This window comes from Trifolium pratense, linkage group LG5 (assembly GCF_020283565.1).
Source record: "Trifolium pratense cultivar HEN17-A07 linkage group LG5, ARS_RC_1.1, whole genome shotgun sequence".
NCBI lineage: Eukaryota > Viridiplantae > Streptophyta > Magnoliopsida > Fabales > Fabaceae > Trifolium > Trifolium pratense.
The window spans coordinates 40,694,952-40,708,054 of NC_060063.1; the positions used below are offsets into that span (position 1 = coordinate 40,694,952).

At 41.0% G+C, this 13,103-nt stretch overlaps 1 protein-coding gene across 1 annotated transcript; it reads right to left on the reverse strand.

Annotated features, from left to right (window-relative positions):
* Window positions 1-7,207: 7,207 nt before the first annotated feature.
* Window positions 7,208-12,049, reverse strand: LOC123886666. Its single transcript, XM_045935962.1, has 5 exons — window positions 11,730-12,049; window positions 9,839-10,088; window positions 8,453-9,658; window positions 7,773-8,296; window positions 7,208-7,661 (listed from the first exon to the last, which is right to left on the reverse strand). Exons 1-5 carry the CDS (start codon window positions 12,047-12,049, stop codon window positions 7,208-7,210), a joined length of 2,754 nt encoding a protein of 917 aa, XP_045791918.1.
* Between the last annotated feature and the right edge of the window lie 1,054 nt (window positions 12,050-13,103).

The following is a 13,103-nucleotide window of genomic DNA, read 5'->3' on the forward strand; positions in this document are numbered from 1 at the left end:
CTGGCGTCACCCGTAGGGGACGTCAAGAACAGAAATTAAATCAAGGTTGAAAGGCCCTGGCGTCACCCGTAGGGGACGTCAAGAACAGAAATTAAAACAAGGTTGAAAGGCCCTGGCGTCACCCGTAGGGGACGTCAAGAACAGAAATTAAAACAAGGTTGAAAGGCCCTGGCGTCACCCGTAGGGGACGTCAAGAACAGAAATTAAATCAAGGTTGAAAGGCCCTGGCGTCACCCGTAGGGGACGTCAAGAACAGAAATTAAATCAAGGTTGAAAGGCCCTGGCGTCACCCGTAGGGGACGTCAAGAACAGAAATTAAATCAAGGTTGAAAGGCCCTGGCGTCACCCGTAGGGGACGTCAAGAACAGAAAATAAAACAAGGTTGAAAGGCCCTGGCGTCACCCGTAGGGGACGTCAAGAACAGAAATTAAATCAAGGTTGAAAGGCCCTGGCGTCACCCGTAGGGGACGTCAAGAACAGAAATTAAATCAAGGTTGAAAGGCCCTGGCGTCACCCGTAGGGGACGTCAAGAACAGAAAATAAAACAAGGTTGAAAGGCCTTGGCGTCACCCGTAGGGGACGTCAAGAACAGAAATTAAATCAAGGTTGAAAGGCCCTGACGTCACCCGTAGGGGACGTCAAGAACAGAAATTAAAACAAGGTTGAAAGGCCCTGGCGTCACCCGTAGGGGACGTCAAGAACAAAAATTAAATCAAGGTTGAAAGGCCTTGGCGTCACCCGTAGGGGACGTCAAGAACAGAAATTAAATCAAGGTTGAAAGGCCCTGGCGTCACCCATAGGGGACGTCAAGAACAGAAATTAAATCAAGGTTGAAAGGCCCTGGCGTCACCCGTAGGGGACGTCAAGAACAGAAATTAAATCAAGGTTGAAAGGCCCTGGCGTCACCCGTAGGGGACGTCAAGAACAGAAAATAAAACAAGGTTGAAAGGCCCTGGCGTCACCCGTAGGGGGCGCCAAAAACAGAAAATGTACAGCGAAGAAAGGCAAGATTATCAACATCACCAAGAGGAAAAGCTTGCACGCACTCAAAATAAGGCGACATATCGCCATACCAGCTACAATCGCCAAAAAGGCAACAGGTATAAATTTATTCCCAAACAACTCACAATTATGTTAAAGTGTCAAAGACATCACAGGTGTAAGGGTAAAAGTTTACGAAGAAAGAAAGGTAGGAGGTGTTATTTAATAGCGCAATATCAAAATAATCCGCAAAAGCATGAAGAAAGAAAATCAGACAAGCGAAGAAATTAATAAGAAACCCACTGAAGGGCAAGATGTTCAGGCCATAAAAGGGCATACAGAATAGTTACAAAAGCCACATAAGGGCAAGATTTAATCTATTACAACAGAAGAATAAAGCATTCACTGAGGAGGAACGTAAGGAACGAGCTTGCCATCAACTATCTGCTTCATTGCATCGGCCTCGCCTAGGCGCTCAGCATCTAAATCAGGAAAGAGCAGCTTAACCTGCTCGATCGCAAAGGCGAAACCCTCATCATATTGATTGGCTGCACAGAGTTGAAGCTCGTTGATGTCGTTCTCCAACCTAGCCTTCTCATCAGCCAAGGTCCCAATAGACAGTACCGCCTCATTCTTCTCCTTAGATAGCTTAGAGAGTTTCTCATCCTGGGCAGCAGCATTCTCCTTGAGCTTGGCCTCCGAAGCGGCATAGCTTTCTTTAACTTTAGACAGCTTCTCCTCATACTCTTTCTTCAGTCTCTCTGTCTCGCCCTCCCTTTCTTCCTTCAGCTTCTTGATATCGTTCTCCAGCTTTGCCTTAGTTTCAGAATACCTCTTCTCAATGTCAGCGAGATTATCATCAACCATCTTCACTTTTTGCCTCGCCTCTAGAACCTCTTGCTCCTGGCGGTTTGTCAGTAGATAATTAAGAAGAGTACCCTTGACTTCATACTCTAAGGCCTTCTTCCTCAGGTCTCCCGTCGAAGTGTTGGTGAAGCGAGTCATGTCACCCACCATGGTTACTCCTCTCTCAATAAACTCCAGAGGATCGAAGGAGCTCCAGGAAAGGGGCGCAGCAGTTTCAGCGTCTTGAGCAGGAGGCTGAGAAGAACTGGAAGCCGCACCTTTGCCCTTGTCAGCACCCCCAGCCTTTTGAGTAGTCTTCTCTACCCTTTGTTTTTTGGAAGGAGGAGGTGGTTCAACACCCTCGGATCCCACTACTCCGGAATCTGCTTTCCCCGGGATCTCGATACGGATCCGCCCATCATGTTTCTTTTTGCTCCGCCCCTCTTTAATAACAGCTTCCTCCACTTGCAGCTGTTTCAGTGGGTCAATCACGGCGACAGCAGGATTGGCTTTTTGCTGGCGAGCCTTAGCCAAGAATGCCAGTCTCTCCTCATTAGAGATAGTCCTCATTCTCTCTGCAAAAATAAAGAGACAAAAAAAAAAACACAAGTTAGTAATAAGGCGAGATCAACATTAAACAGAAGTAGAAAAATACCAAATGCATTACTTACGTAAATACTCTGTCAGGGCTTCACTATTACCCTCACACCTAAGAATGTCGGCGGTATCCATAAGAGCATAGGAGTCAAGGAAGTTGACGATATCTTGTTCAAAATCGGTCCAGTAGAAGGGAAATAGAGGATCTTCTACTTCATCATACATCAAATCCGGTAGAAGGGCTCCCTTGATAAGCCTAGGGTTATCGGTCTAGTAGAAGGGAAATAGAGGATCTTCTACTTCATCATACATCAAATCCGGGAGTTGATCGCCACAGCGAACCCGGAAGAAAGAGTTCTTAAAGTTCTTGAAGTTGGAAGCGTACAAACTCAGGAGGCGGCGATTAGGTTGACTGCTAAGGGAGACTAAAGCTTGAGGTTTCAAGTTTTTAATGTGGTAGAAGGAGAAAAAGACGCCAATTGAGGGTTTCAGTTCGAAACCTAAGCACATCACCTCGAAGGCTTTGATAAAGGCCCAACTATTGGGATGAAGTTGGGTAGGGGCGACGTTAAGAACCTTCAACATCTCCGCTTCAAAAGGGGTAAAAGGCAGCCAAATATTGAGGGGTTAGATCACGCCAGTGTAAAGGTAGAAATAATGCGGCGGGTTGTCATTCTTAGAAAATACAAACTCGTCCTCTCTGACAGGCTCGGTAATAATAGAATCTTCATGTCGAGAATCAGAGAGTTTGACGGCTTTCCTAAAGCTCCTCACCATTTCCACACCAGTATACTTCGAAGGAACTTCCATGGTGACTGGAGTGTAATCAGCAACGACCAGATCTCGGCAGGGGTTCTTCCGCTTTCCTGTGAAAGAGGAAGGGGAGATTATGACGCAATCACTATCACTATCACTACTACTACTCCCAACATCAAAACCCCATAATTCCGAGTAAAACCCTCGGCTATTAAGAACGCCGTTAGCCCTAGTATAGTGGGCGCGAACTTGTTGCGCCCATTCGAGATAACTAGAAGAAGAAATAGGAACCCTCCCCTCATTGTCATCTAACTCCCTCAAAATAACCATCTTTTTTAAACCTAATCAAAAACTTAGGGTTCCTACTCAAGACAGACCAAATTGGCGAAAAAGAGTAAGGTATAAAAGTAAAATACCTTAAGAAAGTGACAAAGCTTGGAGCAATAAACTGGAAGCGTCCTAACACGAAGCGTTGAACAAAGGCTTGCTGGAGGATCGAAGAAGGGTATATGAAAAAGAATACTGATTCGCGAGAAGAAATAAGTAAAGGGAAAAAAGAAACGGAAATACTACTTATAAAGAGGGAAACCTTTTTCGACTGGTTGAAGTCCAGAAGTCGAAGTAAGAAGTATCGCATGCGACGTCGGATTAAATACGTGTTGAAATTCTGGCACACTAGTAACACGATGTTGAACACGATGCTCCAACACTGTATGTTTGATCCGATGATCCAACACTGTGTTCAACACTGAACTAGACGAACAATAAGGAAATATAAAATGCACGAAACAGAATAACACAGTTATTTGTTAACCCAGTTCAGCATAACAGCCTACTCTGGGGGATACCAATCCAGGAGTGAATCCACTATGATAGTATTAGTTTGAAGCCCTCAATAAACGCCCCGTTTATGACTTCTCACCTAATCACCACCCGTGCTATATTCTACCTAAGTCACACCTAGGTATGAGAACCTCCGCTCACCTCCTCTTGATCACAGCCACTGTGATCGTACACTTCTAGATTCAACAGGTGAAGACACACTTCATAAAACACATACCAATTCCTTACTTAAAAGCTTTGGAATTGTATACACACACTATCTCCTTGCTTAGAAGCTCCAGAGATATTACAACACAAAGACACACAGTTCCTAATCAGTGTATAAATCAACACAAGACTCAGAACACAATTAACAATACTAAAACCCTGAACACATGCTTTGTAAGACTCAAATCTGGTTTCAGTGACTTGAACAATGGTGTCAACATTCTTTAAATAACCTTCACTAGCTCAGGCTAGGTCTTCAATTAGGCTACAATAGCACAACTTGATTAAAGGTTCCTTCAAGGAATAATCTTCAATTAAAATGTTTTGTTTCCTTAACTTGAAGATCTGATTAGCAAACAAAACTTGATCACGAGATCCATTATTAATTATACGTGACAACGCTCCTTATCTCAAACGAACATTTATTGTGGATTCCATATTTAGAATTTAAATCTTTTATCTCTTAATATTGAGGAACTAATAACACATAAATCGCTTACTGAAGATTCTGGAAACACCTGTGTGTTGGCACACAAATTAAAAGGCGTGGATTAAATCTTCAATCAAATCTTTCAAAGATCTTACGCAAAAATATATCATTCGCGAAAACAGAGCGCACTGGATGTGGTATCCAATGTTGAAGCATGAATGTTGTATCCAATGTTGAAGCATTCTATCCAACATCTTGCTTGAATATTTGTTTTAGCAAAATGAGGCCAACATAAAACACCAACAATCTCCCCCTTTGGCAATTTTTGGCTAAAACAACTTAAGATCATTTCAACCAATCTAGAGAGATACATCACCTACCTTTCTTCAAATCAACATAAGCACACAGTCATGAAGTAAAGTAGAACATCTTTAAATGCAGTTTTCAATAGAACTTCTCAGATGAAAATAGCAAATAAGAATAGTTGTATCGCACAAGAATAACAGAGGCATGCAACAGCGGAATAGTGAACACAACTCGCCTCACAGGAAAACGCCAATGGAGTGAAAAATATTTCTCATAAAAAGAATCACCGGGGAAAAATAAATTCCTCTCAGGAATCAAGATGTTCATTTTCAACAGAGCTTCAGGTAACGTGATTCAGCATCGATTAGAACATCTAGCATTGGGCCACTGAAGGCAAACCAAGGCAAACCACAGCACATAATACTACTCTTCACAGATTCAGCAGACAATCAGCAGTACATCAGGCAGACTTACTAACTCTCCCCCTTTTTAGTCACAAAATATGCCAAACAAAAGCTTCATGAACGAAGAGTATCACAGAAATCCATAGTGCAGAGTATCAGAGCATAACAAATCCATATATTAGTATCTAGCAATCCGTAGTCTTGTAATAGCAGAAGCATTACTTCACATACAAAAATGCAGCAGCATTGCTATACATAACATATACTACACTCCACAACAGGAAAGGCAAATGTCTCTACATTAAGCACCACATCATGAAACATCAGATAACTACTCCCCTTCAAGACATGCATAACAGAGTATCAAAACATCACACACCACTCATGCAAAGCACATTCAGAACATATGCAAAGCACATACATCAGATACTATACATCACATACTGCTACCGTGCCTACAGCAGATGTTAGAGCATCTGTCAGCACATCATGCTCACTAAATAATACTCCTCCCCCTCAATATCAGAGATGAGCAAAAATTTAATCAAACATGTTTACTCCCCCTAAAAAAGTGCATATCATAACAAGGTATCCGAGTACCACATGCATATTAGAACTTACTCCCCCTTAATCCTTACAGAGCAAACATAAGTACTACGACACATATCAGATGTTGCAACATCAAATAGCACATCAACATACTGCACACTACTAACTACCAACTACTCCCCCTTTTTTAGACAAAATAGGGTCTTCATAGAAGTAGCAGAAAAACCAGAGACACAGTGCAGAATATCACAGTCCATATGCACACAAGGTGCTTAAATTTAGATCATAGCCCACACATGAAAAATAAATCCAAAAGAAAACATTACACAGAGGCACTGTCTTGGGGAATCATTTCCCTCATCTTCAACCTCAGAGTCTTCTTCCTCATTATAACCACCTGGACCAACACTCAGATTCTCATCAACACCTCCGTCAGTTGCTTCTAATGCAGCTTCTTCAAGCTTCAGAGCATGAATCATTCGCTCAAACTACAACTTCTTTTCATCCAGCTAACTAGAGGTTGTAAAAAACATATCTACTACCTCCATCACAACAAACACATAATCCATTCAAAAAATAGACATTTCCCCTTGTTTGCATAATATGACAAGGGCATAAGAAAACATTGTTCCAATCTCCCATGAACAGTCTTTGGCTGAGGTTCATCCAAGAAGTCAACCTCATCAAGATCAATCATCTCTTGTTCTTCATCTACTATCTTTTCAGACTCAGTATCTTTATCACCAAGAGAGACAACTTTCTCTATACTTTCCTCTGTTTTAGAGTCTTCAATAGCATCAGCAGGAATATCATTCTTTTCTTTGTCCTGCAATTCATCTTCAGTAGCAGCCTCAAAATCACAGCTATCACCAAAAGACTCAGTGATAGTGGTAGCATTTGGATTAGGCTGGACAGAGGATGTTCCAACATCCTGTGCAACATCAAGGGTAGTAATGTTCTCCTTGATAGAAAAAGTAACAAGCTCAACAACAGAATCAGAGATGGACTTATCAGATGGAGCCACATGATCATTCACAACTACAAATGGTTGTACAGTAGCATCAACAGTATTATCAGAGTTTAACATGGTGATCTGATTGGAATAAAATAGTTTTTGATTGAATTGAACTTCAAACAAAGCACAATCAGTGGGACAGTAGGTGAAAGAGAGTTGATTGCATGTTATGACACGGTTATGGCAATTTTGATATGATTGCCCGGAATTAGCGTGCATCACTGGTGGGAGCGAAGTGAAAAATGTGGTTGCACGCTCAAAACTCCTTAACTGCTACAATTCCTTATGCAGGCAAATTCCTAATTTGCCCCTTAGCCTTTCAAACTCAACAACATCCAATGCTTTACTGAATATGCATCCAATAGCAACATGATCAAGCTTCACAATATTTTCTTCAACTAAATCCCTGATAAATGGGACTTTGTTGACACGAGCAAGTTTTGATTTAGGATCAGCAGATTCATTGTTAGAACCTGAAACTTCATCAAATACAATATCATATGACTGTTGAATGGATGATTCATCATCTGCTGTTTTGGTTGATGATGCATCATCAACTACCACATTCATTAATTCCACGGTAACTTTAGTTCTAGAGTTATAAACTCTGCTGTTTGTGGAGTATCCAAGAAAAATGCCTTCTGATGCACAGGAATCAAAGAATTTTGCATTCTGAAATTCTTTTCCACGATCACTTCTTATTCTTACAATAACAACCTCCTTTTCTCTTTGAAGTTGTAAGCATAAGTTTCTAAAAGTTTCAAAGCTGTCTGATTTTTCTCTAAGGAAATCTATCCAAGTGAATCTAGAAAAATCATCTTCCAAAGCAAAAACATACCTTTTACCACCAAGATTTTCAGTCTGCATAGGTGCCATCAGATCTATGTGTAATAGTTCAAGTGCTCTAGATGTAACCGAATGTTGGAGCCTCGGATGTGCCACCATGGTTTGCTTGCCTATTTGGCACTCACCACATATAGTTCCTTCCTCAATCTTGAGCTTTGGATTTCCCTTGATTGTTTCTTCTGCTATGACCTTTTTCAAACCTCTCAGATGTAAGTGACCCATTTTTTGATGCCACAGCTTCACTTTATCCTCTTTGCTTAAGAGACAAGTGGACAAGTGGTTTTCTTCTTCAGAGACCCATAAGTAGCAGTTGTCCTTTGACATCACACCCTTCATCAAGAGTCTTCCTTCTTCATTTGTAACAAGACATTCTGACTTTGTGAAGTTTACTTTCATGCCTTGATCACACAACTGGCTAATGCTGATTAGATTAGTTGTAAGACCTTTCACCAATAGAACATTATCTAGATTTGGCAATCCATTGTTGATTAGATTCCCAATTCCTTTTATCTCTCCCTTAGCTCCATCACCAAAGGTTACATAACTTGTGGCATAGGATTTAAAGTTGGCAAGACATCCTTCCACTCCAGTCATGTGTCTTGAACATCCACTGTCAAAGTACCAATCTTGTCTAGATGATGCTCGTAGTGATGTGTGAGCTATCAGACATACATCATTCTCTTTTTCTTTCCACTCTTTCTTAGTCTTCACATTTTCTGGCTTTGGTGCAGGTGACCGGAAATTCTTTGGGTAACCATACAATTTATAGCAATAAGGCCTTATGTGCCCTTTCCTACCACAATAGTGACATCTCCAGTTCCTTCTTCTAGATTTAGTTCTTGACCAGTTATTCCGATGTGGAGGAGGATGTTGAGGCATCGATCCAGTCTGTGCAGGAGGCTTAGGTTTGGATTTTAACCAAGTGTCAGTTCCCTGGTGTGTGGGAGGATGTGGTGGTAAAAAGCCAGCACTGACAGGAAAAGTCTTCTCAATGGGAGTACTGATTGTAGCTTTGTTGTATCCCATTTGTTGATCAACAATCTCATAGTCAAAGCCAATTGGTTTCTTTCCTGCACTTTGTTTCAATAGCATTGCTTGGAATTTTTCTTCTCCTGATCCATAAACTCTGACTTGTCTTCTAGCATGCTCCAAGTCAACATTTAGTTTTTCAATCTCTTTGTTGAGAGCATCAATTTTTGCAAGATAGTCATTCTTCTCAGCCTGTAGTTGACAATTAACCTTCTTTTGTCTTTCCAATGCCTTACAAACTTCATTACTCCTGATGAACAGATCCTTATAGGTGGCAACCAGTTCTTCATAAGATGTTTCATCACATGATTCAACATCAGACTCACACAGACCTGTCAGCGCATTGACATGTTTTACAGATCCACTTTCAGTTTCCTCCTCTGAGTCATCCTCATCTGACCAAGTGATAGCCAGACTTTTCTTTTGTCTCTTCAGAAAGGTAGGACATTCAGCTTTGATGTGTCCATATCCTTCACATTCTTGACACTGGACCCCTTCTGACTGACTGGTTTTCTCATCACTTCTAGCCCTTCTTTGATCATTGGTCTGTTTGTTGATGTCGAGCTTGATGCTTGGCACATTGAACTTAGACTTTTTGTCCATTCTTTTCACGATTCTGTTGAATTGTCTTCCTAGCAAGACCATTGCTTCTGACAAACTTTCATCACTCTCCAAATCTGATTCTTCATCTTCTCTAGTGTTGGAGGCAAAGGCTAAACTTTTATTTTTCTTTTCTTTTCTTTGATTCATGCCTAACTCATAGGTTTGAAGTGAGCCTATTAGTTCATCCACTTGAATGTTGACCAGATCTTGAGATTCTTCAATTGCTGTCACTTTCATGTCAAACCTCTTAGGTAGAGATCTGAGAATTTTGCTCACAAGCTTTTCATCTGATATGGGTTCTCCCAAGGCATCAAAAGAATTTGCAAATTCTAAAATATTCATGTGAAAATCATGAATAGTCTCTTCTTCCTTCATACTCAGATTTTCAAAGTTTGTGCGAAGCATCTGAGGTTTGGACAACTTTACCTTGTTGGTTCCTTCATGTGCTTTCCTAAGTATCTCCCACGCATGTTTAGCCACAGTGCATCGTTTGACAAGTCTGAACATGTTGATGTCCACCCCATTGAATATGGCATTTAAGGCTTTTGAGTTTCCTAGAGCTAAGTCATCCTCGTCTTTAGAATAGTCTTTTGTAGGCTTGATTTCACTGGTTTTCTTTCCATCCTTATCAATGAGCACTGGGGGTTCCCAGCCATTTTCTATAGCTTTCCATGTTCTGCTATCAATGGATTTAAGAAAAACCATCATCTTAGCTTTCCAGTAGTCATAGTTCTCAGGCCCTATCAGTAGGGGCGGTCTGGAAATTGTTCCTCCTTCCTTGTCCATTTCACCAGAAAGTATTTTCCCTGGAGCTCACCCTAAATCCAGAACAGGGTGCCTGCTCTGATGCCAATTGAAATTCTGGCACACTAGTAACACGATGTTGAACACGATGCTCCAACACTGTATGTTTGATCCGATGATCCAACACTGTGTTCAACACTGAACTAGACGAACAATAAGGAAATATAAAATGCACGAAACAGAATAACACAGTTATTTGTTAACCCAATTTAGCATAACAGCCTACTCTGGGGGATACCAATCCAGGAGTGAATCCACTATGATAGTATTAGTTTGAAGCCCTCAATAAACGCCCCGTTTATGACTTCTCACCTAATCACCACCCGTGCTATATTCTACCTAAGTCACACCTAGGTATGAGAACCTCCGCTCACCTCCTCTTGATCACAGCCACTGTGATCGTACACTTCTAGATTCAACAGGTGAAGACACACTTCATAAAACACATACCAATTCCTTACTTAAAAGCTTTGGAATTGTATACACACACACTATCTCCTTGCTTAGAAGCTCCAGAGATATTACAACACAAAGACACACAGTTCCTAATCAGTGTATAAATCAACACAAGACTCAGAACACAATTAACAATACTAAAACCCTGAACACATGCTTTGTAAGACTCAAATCTGGTTTCAGTGACTTGAACAATGGTGTCAACATTCTTTAAATAACCTTCACTAGCTCAGGCTAGGTCTTCAATTAGGCTACAATAGCACAACTTGATTAAAGGTTCCTTCAAGGAATAATCTTCAATTAAAATGTTTTGTTTCCTTAACTTGAAGATCTGATTAGCAAACAAAACTTGATCACGAGATCCATTATTAATTATACGTGACAACGCTCCTTATCTCAAACGAACATTTATTGTGGATTCCATATTTAGAATTTAAATCTTTTATCTCTTAATATTGAGGAACTAATAACACATAAATCGCTTACTGAAGATTCTGGAAACACCTGTGTGTTGGCACACAAATTAAAAGGCGTGGATTAAATCTTCAATCAAATCTTTCAAAGATCTTACGCAAAAATATATCATTCGCGAAAACAGAGCGCACTGGATGTGGTATCCAATGTTGAAGCATGAATGTTGTATCCAATGTTGAAGCATTCTATCCAACATCTTGCTTGAATATTTGTTTTAGCAAAATGAGGCCAACATAAAACACCAACACGTGTCAAAAAGCGTGTATCCCGAGAGTAAGTTTTGGAAGATTTATCGTCAAATAGTTATTATCCTAAAGGCGAAGTTGAAGTCGCCTCGAAGCACAACGCGCCTCTAGAATGACCACGCCAAAAGTACGAGCCTCGCCTTTTTTTAGGCGTAACAGAAGTTAAAAGGGAAAAAACGCCCAAAAGGAAAAGATTCAAGATTAAGGAGAAAGCAAAACACAGGAACAATAAATTCAGTCCTAGACCAAAAAAGAGATCTTTATTAATTTCGAAAAATAAAGGTACAATGATATAAAGCAAAGTTACAAAGAAAAACTAGTCCTAAAAATCCTATCACTCGGATTCCGAATCCCTCTGCACAGGCTCAGGAAGCGTCATCTTGGATTCCACGGTAATCCGGGATCCATCTTCTTCACCCGACGAAGAAGCACGAGAAGAAAGCTCGGGAGGAACATACGTCTCCAGAAACGAAACGTAATCCCCATCAGCGCTGTCAGAATCAGAGGTGTCAGAGGAAAGAATGATAACCTCCACCTTCTTGACCTCTTTAGACCTTCGGGAGCGAGTGGAGTTAGAGGTAGATACCTCTACCCTTTTCTTCCTTCGCTGAGGTTGAGACTTCTCAGCAGCAGGTATTTTGGCATTGTTCTTTTCCATCGTGATGATTCAAAACAAGTTGATATAAATTTGAGTTTTATCAGGTGATATTTATAGTCAATGTTTAACCTTAACATCGTGATTAACGGTAGTAATAAATGCTTGGACGGTTGTAACCACCAAGTTTTGACTGTCTCGAGAAATGCCACTTTTATGTTTCCAAGAAGTCAAAATTTGACTCATTTTAGTTATTGAAGACTGCAAAGGGAGGCGGTACTAAAAGGAACAAAAGAACAACACATAAGGAAAGGAAATTGCTTAATATTCAAATTTTTTGCAAAGGAAATACAACGGAAGCAAAGAAACAGAATGAAAATAACGAAGGTTCAAAAATACGGAAACAAATTACAAACATAGGAAAAAAGACATAAAAGGGCAAGCAAGTAAAGACTTCATGGCATGGTAGAACTCCCCAATTCACCAGCATCGGCGACGGCGATACGGTGCATTTCCTCCAATGCCCGTTTCACCCTCTTCGCCTTCACCATGTTTTCTTCAATAGGCTTCAAATCTTCTTTCAGCTCGCCCTGCTTGTCCAAAAGGTCCACCAAAGAATGACGTCTGGAAATCAGCTTAGTAACATCATCCCTAATCTCACCCTGAAGAGCCCTCTTCCTCTTCAAGAGTGGCTTCATCTCTTTGTTCAACATCGCCAAACGATCATCCACCCTTCGCTCCTCGTTAAAGCATATACCCAGGATCTCCTCCTGCACATCCATGGTCTCTTTCGTGATCTCTATCTGGATGTCGACAGCTTCGGTAACTTCGACATGGCATTCCTTGACATTCTCCACAGCAATCACAAAGGATGCACTATCCTTCAACTCTTTCTCCAGACGCAGCACACTGTCAAGAAAACGCTTCTCTTCCTTCGTCAACCTCCAGCAATAATCATTAAGCTCTTTGACAAACTCCGAGAACTCACCAAAATCGTCCATTAAGTCCTCCGTACTCAGGGTCAACATACGCCGGAGCCGCTTGATGACGGGGGAAGCAGGGGATTGACCACATTCAAAGGGAGGATTTTTGGGAGACATACTGCAAAAAGAAAACT